Source organism: Nilaparvata lugens, chromosome 3 (genome assembly GCF_014356525.2).
Source record: "Nilaparvata lugens isolate BPH chromosome 3, ASM1435652v1, whole genome shotgun sequence".
Classification (NCBI taxonomy): domain Eukaryota; kingdom Metazoa; phylum Arthropoda; class Insecta; order Hemiptera; family Delphacidae; genus Nilaparvata; species Nilaparvata lugens.
In genome coordinates, this window is record NC_052506.1 from 1471083 (window position 1) to 1490214 (window position 19132).

General features: G+C 35.6%; 1 protein-coding gene across 1 annotated transcript in view; it reads right to left on the reverse strand.

Annotated features, from left to right (window-relative positions):
- LOC111060895 (laminin subunit alpha-2-like) overlaps positions 1–19132 on the reverse strand; it is a gene marked incomplete in the record, with an annotated part of 262801 nt that overhangs the window by 92490 nt on the left and 151179 nt on the right. The window contains 2 exon segments of the mRNA XM_039425289.1: positions 7265–7333; positions 7335–7516. Of these exon segments, the coding sequence (XP_039281223.1) occupies positions 7265–7333; positions 7335–7516 (251 nt within the window).

Sequence of the window (19132 nt, forward strand, 5' to 3'; positions counted from 1 at the left end):
ATTTTTTCCCGAGCGGAGGCCAACGAAGGCCAGTGAAGGCCAATGAAGGCCAGACAGTGTCCCTATAGTTCAGCAACTCCTAGTAAACTGATTAGAGAAAAAAATGTATTAAGAATCTGTCATCCTAAACTATACTGGGAATTTTCCTTAATTACTCTTGTTATTTCTAAAGCCTCTAGAATATTCAAAGATCTGCCTTTGTTGATAGCATGCAGATCTAAAGATATCTATGTAATATCTAAAGATATTTCTTCTACTTCTCCTGGCATGACAGTTTGAAGTGAGCTTCAGCCTCTCGCACAAGAGCCCTCCACACAACACCGGTCACATGTCTTTCGTCTCCTGTCCTCCGGAGACCATCCTCCACTTTATCCTCCATCGGGTGCGTGGTCTCCCCTGTCATCTTCTGCCATCTTGGCCTTATAAATTGCTTTTGGCATTTGATGATCTGACATTCTCTCAACATGACCAGCCCAGCGAAGTCTTTATGACTTGATGAAACTACCACATCCTCACCCTTTAGAATTTCATTTATAACATCATTCGACTGACTCTATTGTAATCAATATATGCGCCTAATAATCTTCCTCTCGAAAGATCTCAGTTTAGACATGGAGAAAAGATAGCATAAGAAGATTCTCATGGTATAGGTCGTTTATGTTCCAAATTTCACTGTTAACTCAAGACCTAGTAGTTATATTTCGTGAAGCTTTGTGACGCTGGTAGTCTCTCATACTGTGCCGTTCTTACACTACTCTCACCCCAACAAAACAGTAGTCGATGTGACACTGGTATAGACACAGTACTGACACAGTAGTCGTGTGACACTGGTAGTCTCTCATACTGTGCCGTTCTTACACTACTCTCACCCCAACAAAACAGTAGTCGACAGTAATCGGTTTAAAATTTGGAACATAAACGACCTATACCATGGGATACCTACTCATGCTATCTTTTCTCAAAAATTCGACTGAGTCATCGTCAATATTGTAGAACCGGTCCATAATTGAATAAAAACACACATATGTTGTCAAGTTCTACACAGTTTTATTCAGTACACGACCATGGTTTCGTGACCACATCGGTCACATTTTCAAGTTGACTGACTTGAAAATGTGACCGTTGTGGTCACGAAACTACGGTCATGTACCGAATAAAACTGTTTAGAATTTGACAAAATGTGTTTGTTTTTATTCAACTATCTTTTCTCTATAGTTTAGAGGCATCAACTGTTGTTAAATTGCCTTTTTTGAGCCGTATATGATTATCGGTCACATCAGTGTCCTGTAACTTGGTTGCTCTTGATATTGACCGAGAGGTAATTAATCTATTCGCAAATTAGGCACGATTTCATCCTAAAGACATCTTAAAACTTTCTGGTTCTACTCACCTTTGCTTTCATTTTCAAGTCCGTTTATCTCAGACAACAGCACATCTGCTTCCTCTTTCAATACAAGCGCATGAACAGTGGTGTTATGGCAGTTTTTCTCCAGCTTTTTCGCCTAAAAAAATCAAACAAGAAATTAGAAATTATAAGGAATTTCTAAACGAAGATGAAAATGTTGCTATCTATAAATTAGAATGCCTAGTATTCAATTAGGATAATAATAAAATAAAATAATAGTCTAATTAAAGGGCCAGAGTGTGGATGGGTGGTTTGCCTGTTGACCATCGCACCGATTTTTTCCCGAGCGGAGGCCAACGAAGGCCAGTGAAGGCCAAACAGTGTCCCTATAGTTCAGCAATCCCTAATAAACTGATTAGAGAAAAAAATGTATTAAGAATCTGTCATCCTATACTATTAAACGAACAATTTCTGTTTATATTATGTTTAGATATTTATGTTTGTATTTCACTGGATCTCAAAAACGGCTTTAACGATTCACACAAAATTCAGAACATATTGGGTTTATAATATAAAAATTCGATTGCACTAGGTCTCATCCCTGGGAAAATTCGCTGAAGGACATTAAAAGGATAATTATTATTCATCCCTGGAAAAGCAGCTGATAATAATTATTTCGTCGTCTGTTGATGATGGAAGTGAGTGAGCGAGTTTATGTGTGTGGGACTGTGTCAAAATTATGACTCAGCTGTTGAACTTTTGTAATCATTCAATCAGGTAATTAGTGCAGGTTGCAAAAAAACCGGGTTATTTTCAATCCTGATTAATTCCAGTAGATCCATCTTTTTGAAATGGTTTTCTCTAATTTGGTTCACGTGAAATTAATCAGGATTAAAATTCAACCGGCTTTTGTGCAACTGGGCCTTTGTGAGGGAAATTTTTGCACTCCTCTGGGAATTAATCTCAATATCCTGTCCTGTGCCTCCAAACTGCATATATTGTGTCTTTTCTGTGTTAACTCCAAGCCCCATTTTTTGTATTCTTCTATCAATTTTATTATCATATAGGTCATGTCCTGATGATCTTCTGCTAAAACTACCTGATCATCCGCGAAGAGGAATGTATGTACCTTGGAATCCTCCAGCTCAATTCCCATTGGCTGCATTTTTTTGTCCATTTCTTTAGAGCAGTACACATATAAATTTGAATAGGGTGGAGAGAGGCAGGAACCTGTTTGACCCTTTGGTTTGAGAAAAGGCTTCAGAGTTTTTATCGCCAATTTTTATTACAGCTTGATTTTCCTTGTACAATGCTTTCACTGCATTTATGAACACATTATTTACGCCTGCTTCCTTCATTGTGAGCCATAATTTCTGTAATGGAACTGAATCAAATGCTTTACACAGATCTATAAAAGTAGCATGCAATTCCATACCTCTTGCTAGTCGCTTTTCTATTAGATGTCTCAGGGTGAATAGATTGTCCACACAGGAACGGCCTGGTCTGAATCCACTTTGCTCCTCTATTTCTATTATTTCCTGTTCAATTCTATTTTTTAAAACTCTTTCATAAAGCTTTCCAATGGATGATGTTACACTAATACCTCGATAATTATTACAATCCCTTCGATTTCCTTTTTGTAAATGGAATGTATATATGATATCTTCCAGTCTTTAGGAATCTGATCTCCTTTCAAACACCTGTTAAAAATTTCACACAGCAGTTCCAGCATTCTCATGGTGGCGTTTTTAATTAGCTCGATAGGCAAATCACCTGGTCCTGGGGCTTTATTATTCTTCATTTTAAGCAGTGCTGTTTTTATTCTTCTAACTTAATTGGCTCTGCTTCTCTTATTACTATTTCCTCCACATCTACTCCTGTCTCTAGATATCAGTACGGTGCTCTGTCAAAGATATTATAATGCTCCTTCCATTGTTCTATTCTTATAGGATTAATTTTCTTTTTCATTCAAATTTTTTTTTAGATTGTTTATAGTGGCCCAAGCTTCCCTAGACCTAGATCCTCCAATCATTGAGCTTATTTCTGCACATTTTTCATCCCAAGTTTGGTTTTTCGCTTTTATTATTTCCTTTTTCACTGTGTATTTAATTCTATTATAATTTTTCCTGTCTTCGACATCCTTAGATACTAAAAATTTATGATACAGCTTCTTCTTTTCTTCCACCAGATCTTTTAGATCGTCAGTCCACCAATAATTACTGTGTTTCGTTTTTACTTTTGGACCTAATGCTTCTATTGCTGCCTTCTGAATTTTGTTCTTCATATTAATACATTTCTTCTGCTGTGCCGGTAATGTCATCTTTTAATTTTTGTGCCAAACGCAGTTTATAAAGAAAACTTGTGGATTCATTCTTTAAACCATCTATATTGTATGATGTTGCGATTTCCCCTCTATTGTTCTGTTCCTGCAGTCTTTGTCTCTTATTGTATTTGATATTGACCGGGGCTTTCACAAGACGATGATCCGAACCACATTCAGCTCCTCTCCAAACTTTCACATCGTAAGGTGTTATGGCCGAGTCTTGTTAATCACTACATAATCAATTATCGATTTCAGATTCCTTGTATTTTGCGTCCAAGTATACTTAAGTATATCCTTGTGCAGGAAAAATCCGTTCAATATTCTCAGTGAATATTGCTCACACAACTCAATCCATCTCATACCGTTATCATTCACTACATCCTCCCCATGTCGTCCAATTATTCCACTGTCTATTTTTTGTCCTACTCTTCCATTAAAGTCCCCTAATAAGATTATTTCTTGTCTGCTTTTTGTTTTGATCAGTTCCTCAGAGAGTTTGTCAAAAAAGGCGTCCTTTGTGTTTACATCAGAGTCATCTGTGGGTGCATAAATACCAAATATCTTCACCTCTCTTCCCCGTATTATCATGTCAACCGTAATAATTCTTTCATCTACAGGATTCCAGTCTGTTATATTTTTCTCCATGTTCTTTCTTACTGCCATGGCTACACCAGCCTTAGCCCTAGCTGATTTATCCACTCCACTCCAAAAGTATATGTAACCATCTTTGAAGCTATTTCCTTGGCCCTTCTTCTTAGTTTCACTCAGTACTGCGATATCCATTTTGTACCGGAGGAGTTCTTTGAACACCTGCTCCTGTTTGGTGTTCAGTCCCTGTATGTTCCAACATCCAATATTCATCAATCGTTTCCGTGTCCTTTGTTTTTGTTTCCGTTTATTCCAGTCCGTATTCCGAGGCTTGTTATTGGGATTTTTAGCAAGTAAAATTTTTGTGAATGTCAGGGGGCTGGCCTAACGATTCAACCCCCAACCTGGAGGGCCAGTCAATTTGTGTAGAGTTTCTTCTCCTAGGCAAACTACTTTCACCACAGTTTACAGAGCATTGCCCACACTGGTTTTATTTGGGTTTTCTCCCTAGGCTCTTCCGCTCTCTCCGCCGTTGGGATTACTCCTCATCCGCCTTCGAGACCGTTGGCCGGTTTTCACCTAGTAACCCTAGGAAGGAGCCCTTAAAGGGTGCTACCATCCGGAGCTTGATGGTCCCTAGTTTTTTCAAGAGGTATATCTCCTCCCGCAGTGGATGCTCACGATGATGGTGAGACGTCTGCCACCCATCCCATCACCTTGGCACTTGATGTTGAAGCCAACTAGCTACTGTGCATCCACCACTTGCTCGGGTATCCCCGGGATTGCCACACCCGTCAACTTTCATAATGAAAGCTGCCCTGAGGGCAGAAAAAAAATATGACTGAAAAAAATGTATTAAGAATCTGTCATCCTATACTATTATTCGAGCAATTTCTGTTTATATGTTTAGATGTTTATATGCTTGTATTTCACTGGATCTCAAAAACGGCTTTAACGATTCACACGAAATTCAGAACATAGTAGGTTTATAATATAAAGATTCAATTGCATTAGGTCTCATCCCTGGGAAAACTCGCTGAAGGACGTTAAAAGGATAATTATTATTCATCCTTGGAAAAACGGCTTTAACGATTCACACGAAATTCAGAACATAGTAGGTTTTTAATATAAAAATTCGATTGCACTAGGTCTCATCCCAGGGAAAACTCGCTGAAGGACATTAAAAGGATAATAATTATTCATCCTTGGAAAAACGGCTGATATTAATTATTTCGTCGTCTGTTGATGATGGAAGTGAGTGAGCGAGTTTATGTGTGTGGGACTGTGTCAAAATTATGACTCAGCTGTTAAACTTTTGTAATCATTCAATCAGGTAATTAGTGCCGGTTGCAAAAAAGTCGGGTTATTTTCAATCCTGATTAATTCCAGTAGATCCATCTTTTTGAAATGGTCTTCTCTGATTTGGTTCACGTGAAATTAATCAGGATTGAAATTCAACCGGCTTTTGTGCAACTGGGCCTTTGTGAGGGAAATTTTTGCACTCCTCTGGGAATTAATCTCAATTTACTGTGATTAGATAGAACATTTCTGTATGAATGTTATTGTAATTTCATCTTTCGTAATAAATTGTTTATGCTTTTGTACTCCAGAGCAAAGCTCGGTCCCCGATATTGTTACGTTTGAGTGCAATGTTCATGTTTCTAGATTTTATTGATGACTGTTACTATATAAGTATGAGCTGTAACTGACATATTATTTATTAGTTTCTAAATATTATATTTTTATCATTTTAAAAATTTATCTAGTCTAACTTTGTAAATGAATGTTGAAATTTTAATGGCTTCTTTCGGTCGCGAAAGTTTTAAGTAGAGTGCACAGGCTCGCTTCGCTCGTCAAAAGTTACATGTATCCGCTCGCCAAAATTACAGTTCATGACAATCCTATTATATTAAGCGAGCAATTTCTGTATTTATATATCTGGTTATTTTTATATCTGGCTATTTTTATAACTGGTTATTTATGTTTTACGGATCTCGAAAACGGCTCTAACGATTTTCATGAAATTTGGAACATAGTAGGTTTATGATATAAAGATTCGATTGCACTAGGTCTCATTCTTTGGAAAACTCGCTGAACGACATTAAAATGATAATTCATCCTTGAAAAACAGATGATGATTATTTTCGTCGTCTCTCGATAACAGAAGATGCGTGTGCCTGTGTGGGAGAGAGACAGAATTATTTCCAGCTGTCTAATCATAATCAATCAGTGAGAAATTTTATCTAAAGTGCGAGATAAATTTCTTTTAACACGGCTCTTTCTCAAAGACGGAGAGGTCCGATGCTCTATCCTCCACTAATCTCTCCCACTACCTAGCAGCATTCTCCTTCTTTTGTGTCTGTGTGAGAGAGCTTTGTAACGCTTCGCTCCCCTCCACTGGCAATGTTCCAAAGTGATATGTTTGTGTATGTTACGGAGATGTGTTCATCACAAGAACCTGAAGCGAAATGAAACGGCGCATCCAATTGTGCACAGGATGTCCGTCTGTGACTATGCTACAAACTGTGGAGGGAGAATTGGGTTTCTCCTCTTCATGTTAAAAGTAATTTATCTCGCACATTAGCTAGACAATTTTCAATCGATTTGATCAACATAATCTGATTTGTTGACATGACATGATAATCCTCCTAAACTAGAGTATATCATAATTTTCAAAGTTGATCATTATTTGACAATTTCAAGTGATTAGTGAGTGTTATTTTGTTATACAATTTGGTATGTATATAATCTGAATTATATTTTTTTTTTGTTTTCAAATGTTTGAACAGAAAATTGAACTTGAATCCAAGTGTAAGGAACATAACCTATTTTCTGGACTATTTATAGTGTATAAATCAAAATTCGGGAATGAAACAGTTTTGGGCTGTGCCTGTTAGCACTTCCCCAATCATTTTAAAGAATTGTGTTCAGTTTATCAAGAGTCAATAAATAAATAACGAGCGAAGCTCGGTGCCCCGATATTGAATATGAATCTGAATATTAGCTACCTTGTTGAGCAGCTGCCTAGCCTTTGTTAGACAGCTGTTGATCAGCTGGCAACAGCTCCAAACGTCGACTGTTGTTCTGCGCGACAAGCCATGTGTCCTGCGCATGCTCGAAGTGCGTGTCGGCCTGCATCAGCTGAGCCCAGGGCGGCAGAAGGTGCTCGTCACCGCCTAGGTGGCCGGCCCCGTCTGCCAGCACCTGTTCCAGGTGGTCCATCTTGTCTAGCAGTAGACCGGTACAGCCATCGTCACAAGCTAAACAAAAAAATAGTATTTGTCGATTAAAAATGATGATTGATAATAATAATGATAATAATGTCTCTGGTAGAGGGTACAACAAGACCAGAGGAGTTTATTCAAAGTATAGACATGATTACAAAAAATCTGGTGTGGCGCACTCACACAACTTTCCTTGCCGTTATGAAAATTGATCACCTGACGCTAGTGTACAAGCGCATATCAAGTCTACTTATAAACAAAGATCTTAGCCAGCTGGTGACAGGACAATAACGCTGGAGACATACGAGGTCTGCTATCTCTTCATAGTGAATCATTTGATAGAATCAACAGTTGCCAACAGTTTGCAATTGGATAATCACATTTTCTCGAATTTCGAGCTTATTTTCAATTTCAGGTGAAAATATTATTGCACATTAATTGTAGAGATTTTTACGCTCAATCTTTTCCACTCAAATTTTTTTGTTTAAATTGTATCTGAAGCCTGATAATTGAGAATCTAAAATCAAACTTTGCATAGATGGTGCAGTGCTCCTGAAATTTTCACAGATATGAGACTTGTGGCAGTTGATAGAATAGTTGGAATAACCAACCGGCTTTTTAAAAAGAATTATTTATTTCAACATACTAATACATCTAATACATGGTTATAAGCGATGTACGCTCTACGAGCTCTGGCAACAGACTCCCATGGAAATAACTTATGGCATATCAAACAATCCTTTTGTTAACAGAGTTACGGAAAGATTGGTGACAGAACAACAGTCTCACCAATATTTAGAAAGAATGAACTTAGTTCACAAGTTGATAAAGAATAAAATTGAATCCGAAAAACAAACACGCACTGAACAACTGAATGTCAATCGTGAAAAGGATGTAGAAATTGAAAAAGAACCTTACATTAAAACAACTTTTAACAAAAAAACTAAACCGAAATTCTTCAAAGTAAACTACAGTAAAGACGATAAACTAGCTACGAACCCTCGAGCAATTCAGAAACGCCCATTTAAAGTACACCCCAATAGAATGAAACGCCCCAAAAAACTGGTGAAACGAAAGAACTTATGTGTTACAGGACACATGATACCATCCTACTTCTCCTCCTTTGCTGGCCCCAGCAGCCCTTATGAAATGATTGATCTGAGCAAATCCTCCGGTGTTGCTCCCATTAAAATTCAAACTCCTTTATTGTTAACACGACATACACATATGTTCATAAAATAAGTACTAGCTATTTAAGATTAGAATTAAGTAATATAGAAACATTTATTGATTTTTTAGCTAATAAGGATATTGATAAGAGTCGCCTAAGCATCATGAAATTAAATTTAAAGTATACGAAGAGTAAATTGAATCAAATCCAATCATTAATTATAGACAAAGACGAGGCCTTTTAATAGTGTAGGATCTGCACTTTCTTGGCTCACTGGTAATATGGACGCTAACGATAAGGAACGATATGATAAAATTTTACAACTGTGCAATCAAACGAATACCATCTTAGTAATAATGTAGAAAAACAATTTGCTGTTATAAATTAATAGAGGAATTCAACAATGAAATGAAAACAATACGATCAAATAATATGAAAATCAGTATTACTTTAATTCATTGTATAATGAATCAAACAGAATCGAACTTAATCAGCAATCCTCATTGTTATTTGACTCTCTCTTGCTTTTAAATAATAAAATTTCTGATATTATAACAAGCTTAGAATTTTGTAAATTGAATGTACTCCACTCGACTATTATTTCTCACGATGAACTTTTTCTCATGCACCGAAATTCGAATTTTAGCTTCATTTCAAACGATGTCAGTGTAATATGGAAACTCAGCAAAGTCCATTGTGCAATGTTTAAAGACCACATTTCTTATTTCATTGAAGTACCACTACAGTCGGCAATTTATGAAACATTTTTCCTGTTGTCATATCCTGTCATCAAGAAAATGAAATTGTAACAACAATTGTACATCCTTCTTTTGTACTCCGTAATGATAAATTATTTTTTGAACTTGCGAACTTATCAATGATAATTATTATTGTAGTAATATAAGTCGTATTGAAAATTTATGTATTGAACAATTGTTAGATGATAGAGATTTAAATGGATGTAATAAATTAGTTTTAAAAGATGGATCTTCTTAGTGAAATATATTAACATAATTGATAGTTTTATATTATTTAATGTAAGTTCATGTATAATTTACAGTTCTGCCAAGAAGAAAAATGTTACTCTCTTTCCAAACAGAAAAACTAAATTGTTAAAAATTGATAACTCAGAGACTTTAATTGGATATTACAGACCAAACATATTTTGGGAAAATGAAGTTATTGTGCCAACTAAACTTATAGAAAATAAGAAGATTTCTAATTTTAGTTTTGATGAAGTACATACTGCAAACATAAATTTCAACAACTTGATATTATTGATGAATTACCTCTACAAGACAATAGAATCATCTATATTGTTGTAATTACTATATTATTTATTTTGGTTGTAATTTATTGATATTCATTTTTATTAAAATAATTTGGCAAAAACTGTCCATTTCTAACTCAAATAATTGTAATTCTGGCGTGGATAACGATATTGTTAATACCGATTCCCAACAAATGTATCCAAGATTGCCATGTAACTAATACTTAATTTTGTACTTGGACTTAATACTATTTTATTTTTGAAGCTGAGGGCAGCTTCACACTTGGGGGGGAGGAGTTACATTTGGTAACCCCCTTTATAATGCTGATGTAGCTATGCATTGTTATTTACTAGTCATTAGTTTAGTTGCTTTTTCGAGTCAGTCTGTTGCCAGAGCTCGTAGAGCGTACATCGCTTATAACCATGTATTAGATGTATTAGTATGTTGAAATAAATAATTCTTTTTAAAAAGCCGGTTGGTTATTCCAGTTCCTTAACTGGCGCCCGAACCACCCTCGCGCAGTTTTCCGATGTTGTTCGTTTGACAATATTAGTTTTCCGATTCGTGTCGCGATCGCTTATTTCGACTTTGAAAAGGAACCTATCGGAGGACTAAGTGAGGTGAACCTTCAACTTCAACGGAACTTCTACACGGGATAACCACGCCAGACTCCTTTCATCTTGGCAACCACACTGGCAGACTCCTTCCGGAACGCTTTCATCCAACAACCGGAAGTAAATCCAGTTCTTACCATTGCTGCTACTGTAAGTAACGAATGAATTCTTCTACCTCAGCTTCACTTTCTTCTGCTTCAAATCAACTCATCAAGCCCTCCAAATTAGACTCTTCCACTATGGCAACTATCCCCAAACATCTGTTGGACTTTATTCCCAAGTTCGATGGGACACCTGATAAAATTCCCAAATTTCTCAGATCCATTGAAGAACTTTTCAAACTTTACTGTAATGATGCTATCGAAAAAACTCAACGTGACCAGAACCACTGGCTTTTGTATACCGCTGCACTTCACAACTTAGAAGGCACAGCTGATAGCGTAGTTCAAAATAGTGAGTGCTCCAATGTAATCGAACTTATTCAACTCATAAAGAAACACTTTTCCGATAAACGTACTGTTCCAGACCTCATAGCAGAGATTGCTATCATGAAAACTTTTCAACATGAACATCCCCTTGACTTTCTTGACAGACTAAACGAAAAACGAACCAGGGTAGTTACTCGCTACAAATTAGACGGTGTATCCGGCGACTTACTCAAAAACCTTCTTGAACAACTTGACATGACACTTGTAAGGACACTTATTCACGGTGTTCATCCAACACTCGGAGCTCATCTCCAAGTCTACAAGCTTAAGAACTTGGACGAAGCCGCGACACCCTTCGCAGTGATTGCAGTATTGTGCTAAATCAATTGAAACTACGGAATCTGTGTCTGATAATGCAGTTATCAATCCTCAATTTCGGCAGCGTACCTTCTTTCAACCGCGATCAGTGTTTCCCCAATTCAGGCAGTATTCACCTCGAAGCTTCCAACAACCCTTCAAGCAAACTTTTGCTCCTTTTAACCAATATAGGTTTCAACACAACCAATTCCAACAACCTCCACAAATCCAATCTCAACAGCCTCAACAGAATCTAGTACCATCTAACGCAAGATTTCAGCAGTCTCAATTTCAAACTGTCCAACCAAAATCCTTCAACAGTAACTTTCGTAATTTCCAAGGCGGTGCACAAAACGTTCGACAGTCTCCAAATTGGAATTCTCAAAATACTGTCTCAATGCGTACTGTTTCAACCAATCGTAGTAACAACTCTGCACGGAACAATTCGTTCCACGATGTTCATTATATGAAGGAAATTGCATTGACGAATCTAACGTAAATGTCACTCCACTTGATGAAACTAGTTTCGTTCAATCTATGCAAACTCAAATCGATTCTCTCACTTCAGCTGTAAACGAATTGGCAGACCGTTTTTTAGGATTAGGCCCAGCTCCTTCGGGGGACCCGCCAATCAGTTCGAGTTGAAGATTATCAACAAATCCCTCCCGTACTTTGTCGATGATTCTAATCTAAAATGGCTTGTTGACACTGGATCAGTGAAGAACTATATAAATCCCGCTATTGTACCACCTGATGTGACTAGATTTAAGGAAGAATTTATCGTGAAACACCTGCTGGTGAAAGAAAAGGAGATGAGTATATTTTTATGAACTCGTCACAAGTGTTTCCATGTGTGCTAGAATTAAGATGTATTTATTTGAATTTTCTAAGAAGTATGACATTTTATTAGGACATGAAACTCTAAGTGTACTCAATGCCAATGTTAATTTCAAGGATAAGACGTTAGATTATGATAATGGATCGAAAAAATTATTATTTGTAATGAATTCTAGTAGTAACGAAATTGAATTGAAACCAGGTTTTAATGTGATAACTGTCCCAGTTAGGTCTATTCCCAATGTAGGACGAGGATTGCTTAAACCTGTAACCAATGATAAATTTAGTATTGAAGAAGGTATAGTAGATATAGTTAATGATGAATGTACATGTCTAGCGTTTTCTCATGAACTCATGACCATCAGTCCTGAACCCATGGAAATAGATGAGATAGAACTATTTATGAGCCAACTAATGAATCAGTGACCGAGAGTCCCGAACATTTTGCATTAGTGAAGAATTTGATTTTTGAAACTTTGCGTACAGATCATATGAATGATGAAGAGAAAAGGGAGATATTTGATTTAGTAATTAAATTTCCCGAAATAATCAAACTTGAAAATATCCTCTAGGGTCGACGACTTACTCAAACACAAAATCAACACAGTTGATGACAATCCTGTATACACAAGAAATTATAGGTACCCTCAAATTTTCAAGAAAGACGTTCAAATTGAGATAGAAAAGTTGCTAAAGAACAAAATAATTCAACCCTCAAACTCCCATACAACTCTCCAATATGGGTAGTTCCCAAGAAAATGGATGCTTCTGGTCAAAAGAAAATTAGAATGGTAATCGATTACAGAAAACTCAATGAAAAAACTATAGCTGACAATATCCTCTACCAAATATTGAAGATCTATTGGAAAAATAGGACGAGCTACTTATTTCTCGACGATAGATTTATATTCTGGTTTCCATCAGATTGAAATGGACCCAGAGATTATCCCGTGTAGAAGTTCCGTTGAAGTTGAAGGTTCACCTCACTTAGTCCTCCGATAGGTTCCTTTTCAAAGTCGAAATAAGCGATCGCGACACGAATCGGAAAACTAATATTATCAAACGAACAACATCGGAAAACTGCGCGAGGGTGGTTCGGGCGCCAGTTAAGGAACTGGAATAACCAACCGGCTTTTTAAAAAGAATTATTTATTTCAACATACTAATACATCTAATACATGGTTATAAGCGATGTACGCTCTACGAGCTCTGGCAACAGACTGACTCGAAAAAGCAACTAAACTAATGGCTAGTAAATAACAATGCATAGCTACATCAGCATTATAAAGGGGGTTACCAAATGTAACTTTAATGTTAATCGTTTGGAAAAACAATCAATCATTGTCAAAAACTTCATTTTATCGTATTGGAAACAGTCAATTTGTAGTTTTTCAAATGGTTTATCTGGAGTAGGAATGACTTTATATGTGACTAACAGGTTGTCTATCATACTTTACTTTCAGGCATACAGCACACTTGTTAATGTAATCTGTTACGTCTCGTAGCATTGATGGCCAGTAATATCTTCTTCTTACCTGATTATATGTTTCATTGATACCTCTGTGGTACGTCTTTCCTCCATGGTGATTTGAAATTATCTGTTTTTGTTCATCAGTATCACTTATTCTAATTCATTTTCTTATACCTTTTCAGTTTTATCGAATCGAACGTTTCTAATAACACATTTTTAAAATTGTTGAAAATTTTCTCGTACTCATCATACAAAACACCTTCTCGCGAACAGAAAACTCCATATACTGTTTTTGGTTTCAAAAACTCAATACATTTATTTTTCATGTCATCATAATCGTTAGCGTTCCTAAAATAAATGGTCAATCGTCTTTTACCAAAAATTTTTCTTAATTGAGGGGCTTGGTCACCTCTTTCAAGAATAAGTTGGTTATGCTCAATATTAAGCAACTTATCATCATCAGCTATAACTACCTGTTCATTTGAGCTTTCTGCGAGTGTATCGTAGCTAAGCTGCGATTATCGTTCTCGGCTTCTTGTTCGTCATCATTATTATCATTACTCACGATATTCTCACGATCAATGTCATCATAAGCATTATTATTTACAAAGTTTCCTTGATTAGCATTATTTACTAAGTTATCATTACCAGTATTATCATTCCGCTCGCCTAATGTACCTATTCGTTGAAAAAAATCTTCGTAGGTACTACTATCTATCGGGGTACGTCAGTGTTAGTATTGAACCTTATCAAATCGTCTATACTTATATCATCATATTCGTGGAGGTCATCACTAGTATTCTCCAAACCTGAAAATCATTCACAAAACCTCGAAAACCATCCTCGAAACCTCGAAAACCATTCTCTTCATTTTCCATCATAGTGACGTCATAAGGACGGGACAAAGCATCCGCTACAAAGTTGGTTTTCCCTTTTATGTAGGTAATGTCAAAATCGAATTCTTCTAACAAAAGTTTCCATCTTATCAATTGGAATTTGCTCTTTAATACTATGAAGCCATTGAGAGGTTTGTGATCAGTCTGAATTAAAAACTTACGTCCATATAAGTAGGGCCTAAAATATTTACAACACCACACATAGCCAATAGTTCTTTTTCTATGGTTGAAAGATTGATCTCATTTTTGTTCAATGTCCTTGAAGCATAGGCAACAGGTAGATCTTACCATTGAAAATCTGTGAAAGCACTCCTCCAATAGCAAAATTGCTAGCGTCAGTAGTAACTATGAATTGTTTAGAAAAATCGGGTAACTGCAATATTGGACTGTTTTGTAGCATTGTTTTCAGTTTTTCAAATGCATTAACGTACTCCTTATTAGAAATGTCAACCTTGACATCTTTTTTCAAAGCTTGAGTCAGAGGCTTAGCGATTTTTGCATAGTTTTTGATCATTTTTCTGTAGTAACCAGTTAATCCTAAAATTGTTTTATTTGTTTTTCGGTTTTGGGAATCGGGAAGTCTTTGATTGCTTTCAATTTGGCGGGATTTGGTTGAATTCCTTCTTCTGAGATTACATGTCCTAGGTACAACAATTCTCTTTTGAAAAATTCAGTTTTATCGAGCTGTATTTTAAGATTGTGTTCTTTCAATTTTTTGAAAACGGATCTCAAATGTTTCAAATGCTCCTCTAAATTGTCAGAGAATACAATTATGTCGTCCATATACACTAAAACATTCGGCATTCTAGCAAATAGTATGTTCATATTACGCTGAAAAAATGGGGGTGCATTTTTCAATCCAAAGGGAAGCCTTAGAAATTCGAAGTGGCCGTCTTCTGTTGAAAAAGCTGTTTTTGGGACAGACTCTGGGTCCATTTCAATCTGATGGAAACCAGAATATAAATCTATCGTCGAGAAATACGTAGCTCGTCCTATTTTTCCAAATAGATCTTCAATATTTGGTAGAGGATATTTGTCAGCTATAGTTTTTTCATTGAGTTTTCTGTAATCGATTACCATTCTAATTTTCTTTTGACCAGAAGCATCCATTTTCTTGGGAATTACCCATATTGGAGAGTTGTATGGGGAGTTTGAGGGTTGAATTATTTTGTTCTTTAGCAACTTTTCTATCTCAATTTGAACGTCTTTCTTGAAAATTTGAGGGTACCTATAATTTCTTGTGTATACAGGATTGTCATCAACTGTGTTGATTTTGTGTTTGAGTAAGTTCGTCGACCCTAGAGGGATATTTTCAAGTTTGATTATTTCGGGAAATTTAATTACTAAATCAAATATCTCCCTTTTCTCTTCATCATTCATATGATCTGTACGCAAAGTTTCAAAAATCAAATTCTTCACTAATGCAAAATGTTCGGGACTCTCGGTCACTGCTTCATTAGTTGGCTCATAAATAGTTTCTATCTCATCTATTTCCATGGTTTCAGGACTGATGGTCATGAGTTCATGAGAAAACGCTAGACATGTACATTCATCATTAACTATAAGTAGGGGTAAAGTGAGAATACTGCCCCAAAGCTGGCTCAAACCTGCCCCAAGCTGCCCCCAAATCTGCCCCAAATCTGATTCTTGGTTCTAACCTTGCCCAATCCAATGTAATCTGATCTAACCTAACCTAGCCATACCCCTAATCTCACAATAAACCTCAAATGAAGATTTCCCACTTTTTTGGAAAAAAAAACTAGATCCAGCTTTTTTTTATTTCTTGAATAACTAAGAAACCGTTAATTTTACAAAAAATCTACAAGAGTAACTTTTTCCAGTAAATCTAATAACAAATCCATTGACACCCCATTTGTCAAGATTGAACAGAAAATAAGGATCTCATGGGAAAACTAGATCCAGTTTTTTTTTATTTCTTGAATAACTAAGAAACCGTTAATTTTACAAAAAATCTACAAGAGTAACTTTTTCCAGTAAATCCATTTGTCAAGATTGAACAGAAAAAGTAGATCCAATTTCTTGAATAACTAAGAATAATTTTTTCAGTAAATCCATTATTTGTCAAGGGATCCTAACTCTGAAACTGAGCAACAAGCATTTTTATGTTGAGACCCTTTCTTGAGCAAACCTTAGCACTAAACCCCCCCCCCACAAGGGGGGGTTGGGGGGGGGGCTTGACCCTCTGCCTTTAACCTGAACTACTTGAAAACTCACCTCAGGTTGTATTAAACATTTATTATAAAAATAGATCATGAGTGTTGATAAATTTGGTCGATATTTGTATGATAAAGATAATAATAGAGATATTAATGTTGATATCAAAAATTTGATTCAGAATTTTTTCCATTTTTTACAATGTATACCATTAGCTGCAACTTTCATACCAAACATCAATCTCAATAATGAAAAAGAATGGAAGTATATGACTGATCCAAACTTAATCCAACAATTCTCACTTTCCTCTGGAATCTCTTTTAAAGAATGGTATGAAAAAAATGTAATAAATATAGGTGAAAAATCTTAGGTTTAGGTGAGTACACCCAGAAAGAAATTGTAGATGTAGGTGAGTACACCCAGAAAAAAATGTAGGTTTGGTTACCCAGACCAAGAACATTATTCAACTTTAATGAAAAATCTAAGCTCATATGGATAGCACAGTCAGTATTTTGCTTTGAAAGAAGCTGATAAATTGAATAATAATATAAAATGCTTTAAAATTAAATTTGAAGAAAATGGTTGAGATCAAGACAAGAACAATTCTACAAATCAATGGGATGATACTGAAGGTAAAATATTGATACATTTGTAGATAATACTTTTGATTTGAATATTGTCTAGTTCTTTGTTATTTTATAGAAGATTTATAATACTCTTTTTACTGTTCCACTCAGTGGTGTATATTCAAACTCATTATCATAGAGGATTAAACAGTAGGCACTGGTTTTTTCTGAGAAATTATTTGTTGTTTCCAATGTCAACTTTATGTCTATTGCACCAGATTTCAATAGTTCATTTTGCTTACTACAGTCTATAACAACCAATGGTGCATATTCATCAAATGTTTTATACTCAATTGATGTACTGCTGTTATAAGGATAGTATTCATTTTGGAATTCAGAGAACATGTGATACAATAAATGTTTATTACCAACAATATTTTCATAGGGGAATGATTGAGCATTTAAATAGAGATTAACATTGTTCAGATTACAGAAATCGAAATGTGACCTGTTAGCAGTTATAACATTTTTCCTATTCTTTTGAAATCCAAGAATAATGAATCTAGGTTTCAATATGTTTGAAGTTGTCTTAACTGTCCATTGAAGATTGGTAGTTTCAGGTAATTGTGGAAATTCATGCAATTCCCATGATCTGAATGGAATGGTAATTGGTATATCACTATGTGTTAAACTCAGCAGATCAAGACGAACAGTGTCAGAAGCATGTATATAGGGTACTTTCCATTGTAGTTTTGTAATATCAATTTTCACCGATTTTGCTGTCTCTGATTCAATACAATTTAAGTCTGATGATGATCTTAATAGAACAATTTCCTGACGAACATTTAATAGAACTTTTCTATAGTCTTCCATTACACCTAACCACATATCCAGAGGAATGCAAAAGCAGAATTTATCTAAACTTTTCCATCCAGTCAACTTCCATCCTGCATTCTCCATAATTTTTTCATTGAGTTTTGATTGACGTAGATAGTTTTTCATGGTTGTTGTCAATCCTACATTACGTGTGCGATCAACTTCAACCCCTCCCAATTCATATCTGATTTCATCAAATAGGTATGCAACTCCATTATTGATAAGTGAAAAGTCCTTGGTTTCAACATCATTCTTATCTTTCACTTTGATTTCGCCTTCAATTATGAGAAAACTTCTACTTGGAAGTGTATAAATATCTTCTTGTTTTAAACTGATTCGAATTTCATCATTGTAATTAAATGTCTGTTGAATATATGGTGTGTGAGTGATATACTCATATTTGGTAATACTCTCATCAAGATGTACACTCTGATCAACAAGTAATATATCTGACTTGACTTGTTTCTTATACATTTTTATTATATATATTTTTCCTTCTCAATACAACCTGAGGTGAGTTTTCAAGTAGTTCAGGTTAAAGGCAGAGGGTCAAGACCCCCCAACCCCCCCCCCCCCTTGTGGGGGGGGGTTTAGTGCTAAGGTTTGCTCAAGAAAGGGTCTCAACATAAAAATGCTTGTTGCTCAGTTTCAGAGTTAGGATCCCTTGACAAATAATGGATTTACTGAAAAAAATTATTCCTAGTTATTCAAGAAATTGGATCTACTTTTTCTGTTCAATCTTGACAAATGGATTTACTGGAAAAAGTTACTCTTGTAGATTTTTTGTAAAATTAACGGTTTCTTAGTTATTCAAGAAATAAAAAAAAACTGGATCTAGTTTTCCCATGAGATCCTTATTTTCTGTTCAATCTTGACAAATGGGGTGTCAATGGATTTGTTATTAGATTTACTGGAAAAAGTTACTCTTGTAGATTTTTTGTAAAATTAACGGTTTCTTAGTTATTCAAGAAATAAAAAAAAGCTGGATCT